This window comes from Clinocottus analis, unplaced genomic scaffold, assembly GCF_023055335.1.
Source record: "Clinocottus analis isolate CAN_PGR_092001 unplaced genomic scaffold, fCliAna1.0.p SCAF_8, whole genome shotgun sequence".
Taxonomy (NCBI): Eukaryota; Metazoa; Chordata; class Actinopteri; order Perciformes; family Cottidae; genus Clinocottus; species Clinocottus analis.
Window position 1 is genome coordinate 9,671,063 of NW_027176240.1, and position 12,333 is coordinate 9,683,395.

At 40.5% G+C, this 12,333-nt stretch overlaps 1 protein-coding gene across 3 annotated transcripts in view; it reads right to left on the minus strand.

Moving 5' to 3' along the window:
- The window catches only part of pax2a (paired box 2a), a 28,844-nt gene extending 20,431 nt beyond the window's left edge, over positions 1 to 8,413 (minus strand). For 2 of the 3 annotated variants that reach the window (XM_068567527.1, XM_068567524.1), the window contains exons 1-6: positions 8,311 to 8,393; positions 6,573 to 6,738; positions 5,307 to 5,504; positions 1,801 to 1,886; positions 1,511 to 1,630; positions 531 to 575 (exon numbers count right to left, since the gene is read on the minus strand). In XM_068567527.1, coding sequence (XP_068423628.1) covers positions 531 to 575; positions 1,511 to 1,630; positions 1,801 to 1,886; positions 5,307 to 5,504; positions 6,573 to 6,738; positions 8,311 to 8,353 — 658 coding nt within the window. In that variant the 5' untranslated portion in view covers positions 8,354 to 8,393. Of the gene's footprint in view, positions 1 to 530; positions 576 to 1,510; positions 1,631 to 1,800; positions 1,887 to 5,306; positions 5,505 to 5,945; positions 5,967 to 6,572; positions 6,739 to 8,310 lie in introns of all 3 variants that reach the window. The other variant, XM_068567526.1, reaches the window with a different exon arrangement.
- Between the last annotated feature and the right edge of the window lie 3,920 nt (positions 8,414 to 12,333).

Here is a 12,333-nt window from a genome sequence, read left to right on the forward strand (position 1 = left end):
CAAATCTTTGATTGGTTTACAGACATGCAACACAGTCCAGTTTGTCATTTGTAGAAAATGAAAGCTCTTACGCTATGTCTCCCCTTGTTTGTAGCCTGCAGCTTTGTTTTGTAAAATAACAACAATGATGCAATTATTATTTTTTAATGTGGACTGTGGAAAATGAATCACAAGAGGGTCTTTTGACATAAGAGTTCAAATTAAGCCAAAATGCTGATTTTAAAATTATTGAAAAAAAGAAGTTGACAATAAACTCCATCTTGCTGTTTAAAATTTACAATTATCTTTAACTAATATAAATTGCAAATTAGCAACACTGTGCATTTTTGTATATTGACTTGTATGCCATTACATGGAAAACCTGATTTTCCACAGCCACTTTGGCTTAATTCATTTTAATTTGTCAGAAGATTATTTATTGGAAAAAAATCTTTCCCGCCTCGTACTCACAAACTCAAAACCCTGGAAGAGCAAAAAAAATAATTGAGAGGAAAGTATTGAAAAGAGAAGATTGTCAAATTTCAACTTACAATGTCCGATTTTCCGTCCATCCATGTGGCTGCCAGTCCAGAGAACTGAAGAGACATGAAGATTAAAAAAAAAGGAGCGTTATGATGAGTGCTCTTTGAGATCATTTTCAACCATTTCCTCCATCAGCCACCTCAAAGCAGCACCACAGAATCGCACATGTGCACACACACACACACACACACACACACACACACACACACACACACACACACACACACACACACACACACACACACACACACACACACAGGCACACGCGCAGCCCCCTCCCTGCCTCCACCGGTCTGTTCCTACACCTGTTCAGGCCTCCACCGGGGACATGTTAATTCATAGGCATTAAAAAAGCCAATTGTTTGCGAAACCGATAATCTATTAGCCCTCAGGCAGTGTGTGTCCACTCTCTTGCCTTGCTAGGAATGAGAAATTCTGGCTTGGACCGGATAGGCTTCTACTTAATCTTGGAGCATATCGAGGGCTATTTCCTTGCCCTATACACTAGTATACTGTCTTATAAAAATACTTTATGATTGATGTTTTACTGCAATTCAGAATCAAATATATTTTGGTAAAGAATATATCTATATAGTGCAGGATGAATACAATACTAGAATTTAACTGATCGTATCGAGGCCCGCGATCTAATCGATGCCCAGGGGGATTAGAGTTGTATGACAGCTATATGTGATATCTACAGTATGTCTGAGCATGGTGTAAAAGTGAGATGCAGCTCTGTGGGCGTATGGTAAAACGCACGGCATCAAAAAGCTGATTGAATCACAACACTCTCTCAACACTCACCCTGCCTGATATACAACATAACAAGTCACTGGAGACAGCACACAAAAACACACTTGGCTGAAGCGCTGTCATGAATGCCATCTTCTTCACACACAGGAGAAGAAAAAAAAAAAAGTCGGAGACGAGTGATGGAGAGAATTAAAAGGATGGAGAACAACGGCATTTTACGCGTCTCCCTTACCATCGTCTCGTTTCCTCTTCTCGCCGTTGGAGCGGGGGATACCCAGAATGCCGTTGATGGAGTAGGATCCTACGGGATCGTTGGAGGCGCTGCTCACAGGGGGCGAGGCTGTGCTGGGCACTGACAGACAAAGCTCAGTTAGTATTTGTACTGTACACATGTCTCTCATTCGTGTGTATGTGTAACACGCTTGTATGTCTTCATATGTAAGTGATTTCCTCCTGTTTCAGCATCCCTGATTGGCTCATTTGACTGTGCTGTAATCTGCGCTTGGAGTCATTCGAGCTTACCTATGGTGTGGCCGGGCGGGGACAGAGCCGTGACAGATCCGTCAGGGGACGGGTGGAATTGCTGCTGGACTTTGGTGCGGATAATCCTGGGAAAGTGAACAACAGACACGGATCAATCAATGCTGCTTCCAGAGCATGGAGATTTCACACCGGCCCAGCCGCCCCGGGACACTCAACCACGGCACATCACGTCCACTTACGCCCGTGCATGTACAAGTGCGCCCATCGTTTGGGGCGCTCGTATCCTCACATTCAGGCTCCTGTCACAAATAGCCAATCTCAGGGCTTTAGGGGCAATCTCTCCTCTCCTGTGTGAGGCTGAATGGGGGCTGCCCCCTGAGATTGTGGATTCAATCTAGCTGGATTCTGGGGTTAGAAATATGATAAAGTCCCTCATACCAGTAAGATGTGATGTGGCGGGAAAGTCTTCATTGCACTTTGGTCTGAATGATCTCGCAAACAAAGCATGAAATCACATCAATTCACCTCAATGATCAGCTTCACTGGCTCTACCTGGCCAACTCTAATAATCTCCCTCTTCGACTCCCCACTCCCTCTTTTCTCCTCGCTCTCCCTTTTCTCTCTCCATCGCTCAAACCTGATCTTTCACTCCTCTCTCTCTCTCAACCTCAGCCTCTTTTTTTCATTTCTACTCCACTCTCCAATGTGCTCTCCGTTTTACTGTACTTTACAATTCCTGTCTTTCAAACCCCTCGTCTCTGTCTTTCCTTCTTTCTATCTCCACTCTTCTGCGTTTCATTTCTTCATCCTCCCTGTATTCTCTGTCACCTCTCCGGTGTCTGTTGTAGTTTTTGGTCTTTTTGTTGCTCAGTGTAGCACACAGGAATCCTCCGGGCTCACTGAGGATCAGAGCCTATTGATTGGGACTCCCGGATAGAAAACTTGACGACAAATGGTGGAGAGGAACAGCAAATGCAAATGGTGATCTATAAATTATATGTGACAGCAAAGCAATAGTGTCTTATTGGCCCTGCCAGAGACCACCGCCACATCCGATGTCTTTTAATCTATGGTGCATTCTGAAATAAATAAGTAAAAAAATCAAACTGACATTTTTTAAAAACAAAAAGCACGTGAGGCCTCAAGAGATAATTTTACACTTGTAAAATTGAGTATTGTTGTAAAGGTACTGTGGGATGAAGCTCAGATTTAGCTCTTATGGGACATGATCGCATTACGTTAAACCATGAGTATGGTAATCTTTTGATTGACAGACAACTGCAAGATCATTGAATAACAGGCAGTGTTGTGCACTGACAGAAATCCCACATGGAAGCCCTCTCACTCGAGAGGTGTGACAAACACAGACTTTTACTGACTGCAGATGAGGCGAGCGACGTTCACATAGACATGCAGCATCCAACAATGAGCTATCAACTCTGAATCAGGCAGCTATGGGGTTAACTTCCTCGGGGGCAAACATGTACATCAGACTCTTTTCATTCTCCTCACTATCTCATGTGTCCTCCACACTCTCTCCTTCAGGCAGGGCAACAAAGGCTAGCAGCCTTCTCCAGAAAACACACATCAATATTTTATTTGAATTTCTAACATCTCCACCACAACAGTTATCTGACCTCATGACTCAAGGGAGCCTCGTAAATTCAAGGACTTTGTTTCAAGTCTATGTTGTTGATATTGAAGAAGCAATTTGGATGGGTGAATTAAGAACTTTGGTGTTTGGGTGTTGTAATAAAAAAAAAAATTTAAAATCCCAAAGAAAGGTAAACATGTGGATCAATATGCTTCAAAGCTGCTTAGGACCTTATGCGTATGTCCACTCTGTCCACTGAGCATGTTGCAGCGGGTGGAAACTCCTCTCTGCAGCAACAAAACAAAGTGCAACCCAGCCTCTGTGTAATCTTTAATAATTAATGCAGAAAAAATGTGTTTAAAGCCAGGACATCCTCTTTAGTCAACAGAGCAGAGGTCAGCCCCTTAACCACAGAGACCACCAGGGGTCCTCTCCTCATCCTCACTTTCTCTCTCCTGCTAATCTTTATCAATCCGCCTTTAACACAAGCAGTGAGATTTAAAAAAAAAACAACCTTAGATATTTAAAATAGCCTGAAAATTATGGTTTACTATTCCTTGACAAACATTTTTATTGTACTTTAATATGGCATAAAATACATAGAAATTAACCTTTCTTCAATACTAATATACATGTTGGGGGAATATAAGTCAAGAGTGAAACCCGCTGCTATTGCTATGCTATGTTTTAAATAAATATAAAATGCAGTTGTGTGTATGGCCACACACACACACACACACACACACACACACACATGCACACGCACACACAAACACACACACACACACCCTGATGTTAATTATTAATGTGCAGGCTAACTTAGTTTCAAAAGAAAACATTTCTCCTAATAGTGCTGTTGCACGCAGCTCAAACTCAGCAGATGGTCAGAAATGTTTTGTAATTGTAACACATTAAACATTGTCTCCACACACCCTTAAATAAAATGTTCTTTTGGTTTTAGGAACAACAGGTGAAAGGCACCAAAAGACCTGTTGAAACCATCATTTCAGATAGATTTTATACTAGGTCTTTCTCTCTTCTTTAATTTCTTTTATACATATAGATCCATCCATCTCCATGCCTTTAGCTTGATGTGTTATGAGACTCTCTTCAGCTCATTAAAATGTAATGCCGATGACCAGCTCTCTGGAACAGTGCCTCCTAACCAAAGTTCACCACTCGCATGGCACTATGGGGCTTTTTCACTTTGCACAAATGCACCGGATCTTCTCACCAGCGTCCCCTGTCTAAGGACACTTTGTCCACGCTATAGTCTACTGCTTTAACAGAAACTGTTTTATATTCCATTTACCCATAATTCAACACTATTTTGGGACGGTAATTTCTCTATAAATAATAATAATACATTAATCCTACTCTAATAACACTCACGATACTTGTTATTCTAATTATTAATAGTACAATATACTGTATAATTAAAACCGGAAACATTTATAATCGCCCTCACTATCAGCCCAACCGTGTGACGTGTTGTCGCTCCACATTCACCTCGGTGTTGACAATAAAGAAGCTGCTGCATGCCGCCTCTGTCGCAGTGTGGTCCGCGTATTGAACGACTTTGTCGGGTATTTCCCCCCCGCCTCTGGATCTGGTTACGCGGTATTGATCGGTTTTTATCGAGACAGATGTGATTCTTCGTGGCCCCAGCCTCGGCTCCCGTGCTGGCTGTGTTGTCGAGGGCCGCACCGGAGATTGAATTGCACTTGAGAGACCACCCGGGAAGCCTCGGCTGGGACTGACTATAGCCTCATATATGAACACGACATCGCGCTCTGCTCATTTCAGAGCTGGTTTACCCGATTCCTCTTTTAGTTTTCCTTTTGCATTTGGCTCACTCAGACATTTTCACATGCGAACATTCTAGGAAATAATTTCAGAGAGAAGTTACGCGTTTCGGCATGCTTTTTGAAACAAAATTATTTCCACCTACCTGTTGATGGATGAAACGCTGGGGACAGTGTCGTTGTCGCAGACGCCCTCAGCCAGTAGTCGGTCCCTTATCTCCCAAGCGAACATTGTGGGATTCTGGCGCTTATAGTCAGCAATTTTATCCACCACTTTCGGAGTTGCAACCTTTGGTTTGGAGCCACCAATGACTCCGGGTTTAATACTGCCGGTTTCGTAGTACCTGCATGGGGACAGAGTGAGCGTTCCTGAATGGATCCCTCCTTAATTCAACAATAGTCTGATTGATGGGAAAAAGGTGGCCTAAATATCGTTTGTGTGGAAACAAATCTCCGCCGACCTTCTGTTACATATAGGGCAAAAAATACCTACAAATATGATGGCGGCTGTAATCTAATAATTGGTGTGGAAGTGTGCTGGTATATGGGCATAATTAAGTGTCAGCTGGAAGGTGAATATAGCGGATTTTCAACGAAAAGCAGTGTAATTAAAATCACACAATATAAGCAGTGAGACGGACAGAACAAAGGACAGTTTAGCTGTAAAAGCACAGTTTGGACCTCATTTCTAGTCTCCATGAGCTTACAGTAGCATGCACGACATGCCACCATGACCTATTGGTAAATGTTGGTGACAAACATTCAGTGTGTGTGAAATGAAATACCTCTGAAATGCCTTCTGATAGCTGAAAAAAATATATTTCAAAGTATTATCTCACAGCATTTGTGCTCTGAAGTAAAAAAAAAAATGATGTAGAGCTAATGTATCAGGTTTAAAGGAGCTTTTACACTGATGGAAAATATAAGAACGTAAAGTGTGTATTTGTGGTATTTTTCTAAAAGATTGTGAAACTCAAATGTGAGTTTATAATAGCCGTAGACTTGTGGTTTTTTTTAGTATATTCCAATTTGTGGATGTGTAGACTTTTAAAGTTACCTCGTTCTACTTTATACACGTAATCACCTTCAGTCTGCTATAATATTAATACAGCCTCACATTCCTCTCAGATATTTTTATATCCCCAATGCTTAGCTGGAAACTCTCCTCCGAAAATATATTTCATGATTATGATGCTTTTCTCTTGCAAGGCTGCAGGTGATGGATAGAAAATCTCGGACGCAGAACTGCTGTGTTCAAGCAAAAAAAAAGGATAAAGGAATAAAACAAAAATGACCTGCCTATATAACCGATGGCTTAGGCTGAAATAGAGCTTGGTGCGCATATACGGGCTATAGAAGATTGATGTTTGACACACATAAGGGCTCTGCTGGTAGTGGATCCCCCCTTTTACCTGCCGAGGATTTTGCTGACACAGCCGTGACTGACCCGTAGCTGTCTGGAGATGTCGCAGGGCCGGACGCCCTGGTGGGCCAGCTCCACGATCCGCTGCCTCACCACGTCCGGGAGGGGTCTGCCGTTCACAAACACCCCGCCGAGCTGGTTCACACCGCCGTGCCCTGCGTGGGACACAGCAGCAGCACAGGGGAGCGAAACATTAGATACCTGCAGAGGACACGGCCTCTCTTCACCTGGACTCATTGTGCTTTCTCTTATTTTATGGGATGTTTCATTTAGCTTTTCTTTTTGTTGTCAAAAATTATAAGACATACACACACTTATACACACACACACACACACACACACACACACACACACACACACAAACACACAAACAGACGTGCACATAGTAATTTGGGCCAATAGTCTTTGTTTGTGTATAACATCTTAACACAATAGTGGGATATTAAATAATACTTAATAATAACCGCATCTATAATAATACTAAAAATAATACATATTGACAGTAATACAACTACTAATATAATAATAATAATAATAATAATAATAATAATAATAATGGAAGAAAGTGAACTAGCCTAAAAGTTAAATTTAATAGATTTACTTACACATGTTACACAAAATATTAAATGAATTAAACAACATAATTAATAAAAACATTATGCAAACAATATACCTCACTGGCTCTTTTGATACCACCAAAATACAAATAAAACTCCTCTCCCAGCACATTGGCAATAGGCAATATTTTCCAAGAGCACCTCCTCCACTGCAGCCTAACACATGTCGCAGATATTATGTTTCAACCTGTTTAATTTTCCTCGCACAATTATTGTAAATAATTAAAATGAGCTTTGATAACTCATATTACAAACGCGGATGGTGCGAATGAGAAGGAATAAATAATTTACAGCAGCCCGGGTCTTCTTTACCCCTATCGTGTGGAGAAGAAAACATGAAGAAAATGAAGAGAGCATCTGCGCTAGTTTTATTATTAACCATGTAAAGCTAGAGTAAGAGATCATAGTGACTCGTTTACATCCATTTACACACAACGTGTCCTTGTTTTTAAAGACGCCTAACTGTAATTTCACAGGTAATAAACACTTTGTATTTCAATTGAGGAGTTTCTATTATGTCACTTTAAAGTGGATGTAGCGCAAACCGGCTCACATTTCGTCCTTTTGATTTGACAAAAAAAGCTTTACATAAAAAATACAAAAATGAAACTCTTCAGTGACCCACGTGCTCTTAAAATAAACCAGACGTGTTTAAAAACATGTTTCTCTTCGTCGAATCGTCCATAGTGTATTACCAAACTTTAAACAGGCGTCAATGAATCTATTTTTTTTTCAATAACTCTTGCTCCAAAAGTTATCAATGTTTTAAGTGTTTGGGAAAATGACTTAAGGCACTAACATGTTAAATATTTGAGAGCTGTGTTCATCTTCAGTATAGTAATACAACGTTGCCAAATAGACTTCCAATTAATATATATACATATATATATATATATATATATATATATATATATATATATATATATATATATATATATATATATATATATATATATATATATATATATATATATATGTATGCCTATTGGTTATAAAGCAACTTAAACATTTCTATGTTTTTTTTGTGTAAACTAGACCGCAGTCATTACTAATGTGTGCAGGAATGAAACTCACAACACTTGCTGTGTGGAAACTAATTCATATACTCACGGTGCATCGCCGAGAAGGGGTCCGCTTTGCAGTGAATATCCATTGGATAGCAAAGGAAAGAAAGGTAATCGACTGAGGTCGCCGTTTCGCCTCGATGATGCAGCTTTAGAGAGGTAAAAAAAAAATAAAACAAACAGCAACAAGGATTTATAATTTGGCGTACAAACAGTCCGTGTGCGAAGAGTCCGCAGAGGTGGACAACTTCTTGTGGGCGATGCTAAGTTTTCCTCTTGTTCAAGTCTACACTCAAAAGTCTCGCAGAGGGTCTGTCAGGTGCGGAGCATGACCCGCGCGTGTGCAGAGCGCACCGGATCGCGGCAACATCGACTCAAAACCGGGTCACTGTCTGTGTTTATAGGGCATCGTGAGGAAAAAACAAGAAGAAGTTGCGGAGTCTCCACGGGTCCCGCTCAGGAATCTGCGGCCGTAAAAAAAAAAAATCCTTCCTCCTCTGACTGCGTGGAAGCGCAGGCAAGGCGGGCTGTGCTTTAATCAGATAGGGGCGGAGATGACAACAACATGGACACGGCGAAGTACAGAGCAGTGTGTCCCCCTCTCCTCCGGAATGGGCTGTGCCTGAGCGAAGCTTTGGGCTGAGAATGAAACCCCTCTCCTTGTGTGTCTGTTTCTAAAAGCTGCAGTCCCACAGATCACCCCCCCCCCCCCCTCTCTTTTTTTTTTACCTCCATCCCACAGATCCCCTCGCATAGAGATGGATGACTTGTCAGACAAAGGCAATAGATTCCAACACTTTGTGATTCGCCCACGTACAAACCTGCAGCTCAAATGAGGAGGTCCCTGCATCCGACAGCCAGGAAGGGGAGGTAGACGAAATGGGAAATGATGAGACTTTGGGGTGAAGAATTAAGGAAATTAAAAGCAGGGGGTAGAAGAGAGGTAAAAGCACTGTCAGGCATGTGTGCGTTGTTTAAAGCGACGCTCCTCAAATGTTTCCATGTTAAAGACTCCCAATAGAAACACATGGTGAGACTGTGACTCACATGGGAAGGCTTTACTTGTTATTTTAAGATATTTCAAACAATCATAGTCTATAGATTCTACATGTTTTTTCTCCTGATTTCAATAACAATATCATTGAACTAATCCTTAAACTGGCGACCCAGTAACCCACTTAGCGAGCATCTACAATCTCAAATACCAAAGCTTAGTTATCTTTTCAAATATATATATATATATATATATATATATATATATATATATATATATATATATATATATATATATATATATACATATAAATATACATATATATATATATATATATATATATATATATATATATATATATATATATATATATATATATATATGTATATATATGGCAATAAATTCTCTTTTATTCGTTGGTTCATGTGTTGTGTTTTTACAGCAGCCTTCTCGTTGCATTATCTTCCTCGCTTCCTGTAATTAAATCGACCAGAAAAACGCTCTCAAACAAACGAATAAGTCTTCCCATGTTGTGAGTTCAGCATAATGACGCAACACCATTTCTCTGTGACTAAAAAGCTGCCTTGCCTCTTGTCCAACATGCCTTATCCGTGTGTGGTCAGACAGGATGTGCGCAAGGTGAGCTGCAAGCCTGCAGAGGGAGAGTCAGTCAGTAGGCCATCATCATCATCACTATCATCACCATCATCATCATAATCATCATGCACTCGCCGCCTGTGTGCAGCGTCGCTCTGTAGATGGCGCTCACACAGTAGGTTACACAGCCCGCTGTGCTCACAGGCAGCAGCAGCATCAGCAGGCAGGTAGGATGCTGCTGCTGCTGCTGCTGCTGCTGCTGCTGCTGCTGCTGCTGCCAGGCCGGGTCAAAGGTTGCGGGTAAACCTACTGTAGTGGTATTGTGCTCTCTTAATCTCTTCCGGTAGAACTCAATCGAAAAGGAAACGAAAAGAAAAACACTCAATCAATGAAGAATCATAGATTGAGAAAGTGCTCATTCACATGGTTTGTACCGCGAGGTTAACGCTAACTTCTGGATGTCTATACGTGACTGCTGTTTTGCTAAATTAGCTGCAGTTTCCTCAGCATCATTCTGTCAGATTGATTTCTATGAACGGATGACAGTTTCATTTTTTAGAAAGTGTGGAGTTTTTTTGTTTTGTTTTTTGTTTTACTGATGTATAAAACTACAACCTCCTTTCTGGATGGATGTATTTGTTGTTGAAAGACACAACAGTGTAATAGTATTATGTTGGTTGTTATCATCATTATCAATAATATTGGTGTAATCGTCATTAATAATAACACTAACAATACTGTTTCAAATAATCTGTTAATTAAAGGGTTTGTGGACTTTGCGTCACAGGGCTCCGCGTAGCGGCCAGATGCCCTCTGGACAAGTTTGAGGACGATTCCTCTTATTGTTTCTGCTTTTTTTTTTGGGAAGGGAGCTTCTGGTACAATATGTAGCACCATGGGCTGTAATTTCACACGTCACTGCACTTTTGCCCTAAAGCTGCTGCTATTTCCCCCACAACACCCCGATTTGCCCCCCGTACCTCTCCTGCACTGCTGCTGTGACGTCCCCGTGTCACAGCACTACAGAGAAAACGGCGTGATAATTAAGAAACTTCACCCTCTTTTAAAACAACAGGACCCAATGCGATTATTGTTTTCGATTTTTTTGTTGTTGCCTGCATAATATTAAAGACCCTCGGCCCAGTTGTCACACACAATAAAATCTGTTTACTCTAATATATTTTAGGCACTTAAAAGAATTTAAAAAAAACGTGCAAGGTTCAAAACCACAGTGTTGTTTTTAATTGATAATAAGCCTGTGCTCTGAGTCGTGTTTTCTTTTTAAAAAAAATCTACATTCCCCATTGTAAATACGAAGTAATAAAAGAAGGCCTAACTGATACTCACAATAATGATAATAAATCATTTGTTGTTGGTATTTTAATAAGAATATTGAGATGGGAAGACAGAGCGTAGGAGGAGGGAGGGGAGGATGATGAATTTCCTCGGAGGACAAAACAAATCCGTTTCTTCCGTTTTTGGAGACATATGGCGCAACGCGCGTCCACGTCAACAATCGATAGTGCTGTTTTTTTTGTTTATCCTGATGTGTCTTCACTGCGTGTTTCAGACGATGCAGAGGCTCAGACACGTGCACAATGCCTCATCACCCACCTTAGCAGATACAATTTGGATATTCATCTAAAATACATGTTAAGATTTGATAGTTGCTGTTAGAGAGTGAAATAAAAGATTAATAGATTTTTTTTGGTACATTTTTACTTACAATTACCTGGGATATTTTGAGGACCCCAAAGGTGTCCCGACCCCAGAAGCCTCTGTCACAGTGTAGTTTCCTGCAAGTTCAAAGTTTGACTTTGCGTGTGTAAAGCTTTTCGTCCTGTTCAAGCATTTAGTTTATTGTTCTGTCATTCTGTTATTGATAGATTCGTGAGCTTTTTGACAAATACAAGCTTTTTAAATCTATAGGAGAACATATATGAGGACACCCAGGTGTCAGTGAAGTAAACACTCCAATAAGGAAACTCACCTGAGTCTTTCACTCTCAACTTTTGTAATTAAGAGATACTTTTGCTAAACTGTAATTCTATACAACTCCCTGTATATATATTTTCCCTATTAGCCAAAACATCCGCGTCATAACGGGAGTCACTTATAATACCCCACAATGATTTGGTGTCTCCTGACACCAAAGCCATATGGGAAGGCTGTGCCAAACTGCAGGATATCAGCTGCGTCCTTAGATTGCTTATTCATGTGCTTTATAACGGGAGCAGATGGATATCAATTTGACTATATCCTCGACACCATCACAGATTGATTTTGTAGTTGCTTTTAATTTTGCCATAATTAATTAGATCATTACAACTGTTTTCCATTGATCTTCCCATCTAAACCCAAAATTGAGAGGTGAATTAGATTGTGATCTATGTTTTTCAATTACAGCCCCAAGCTTAGGTGATGTTAATAGACAATTATTTGCAACAACGACAATAATAATAATTCTAACAATAATTA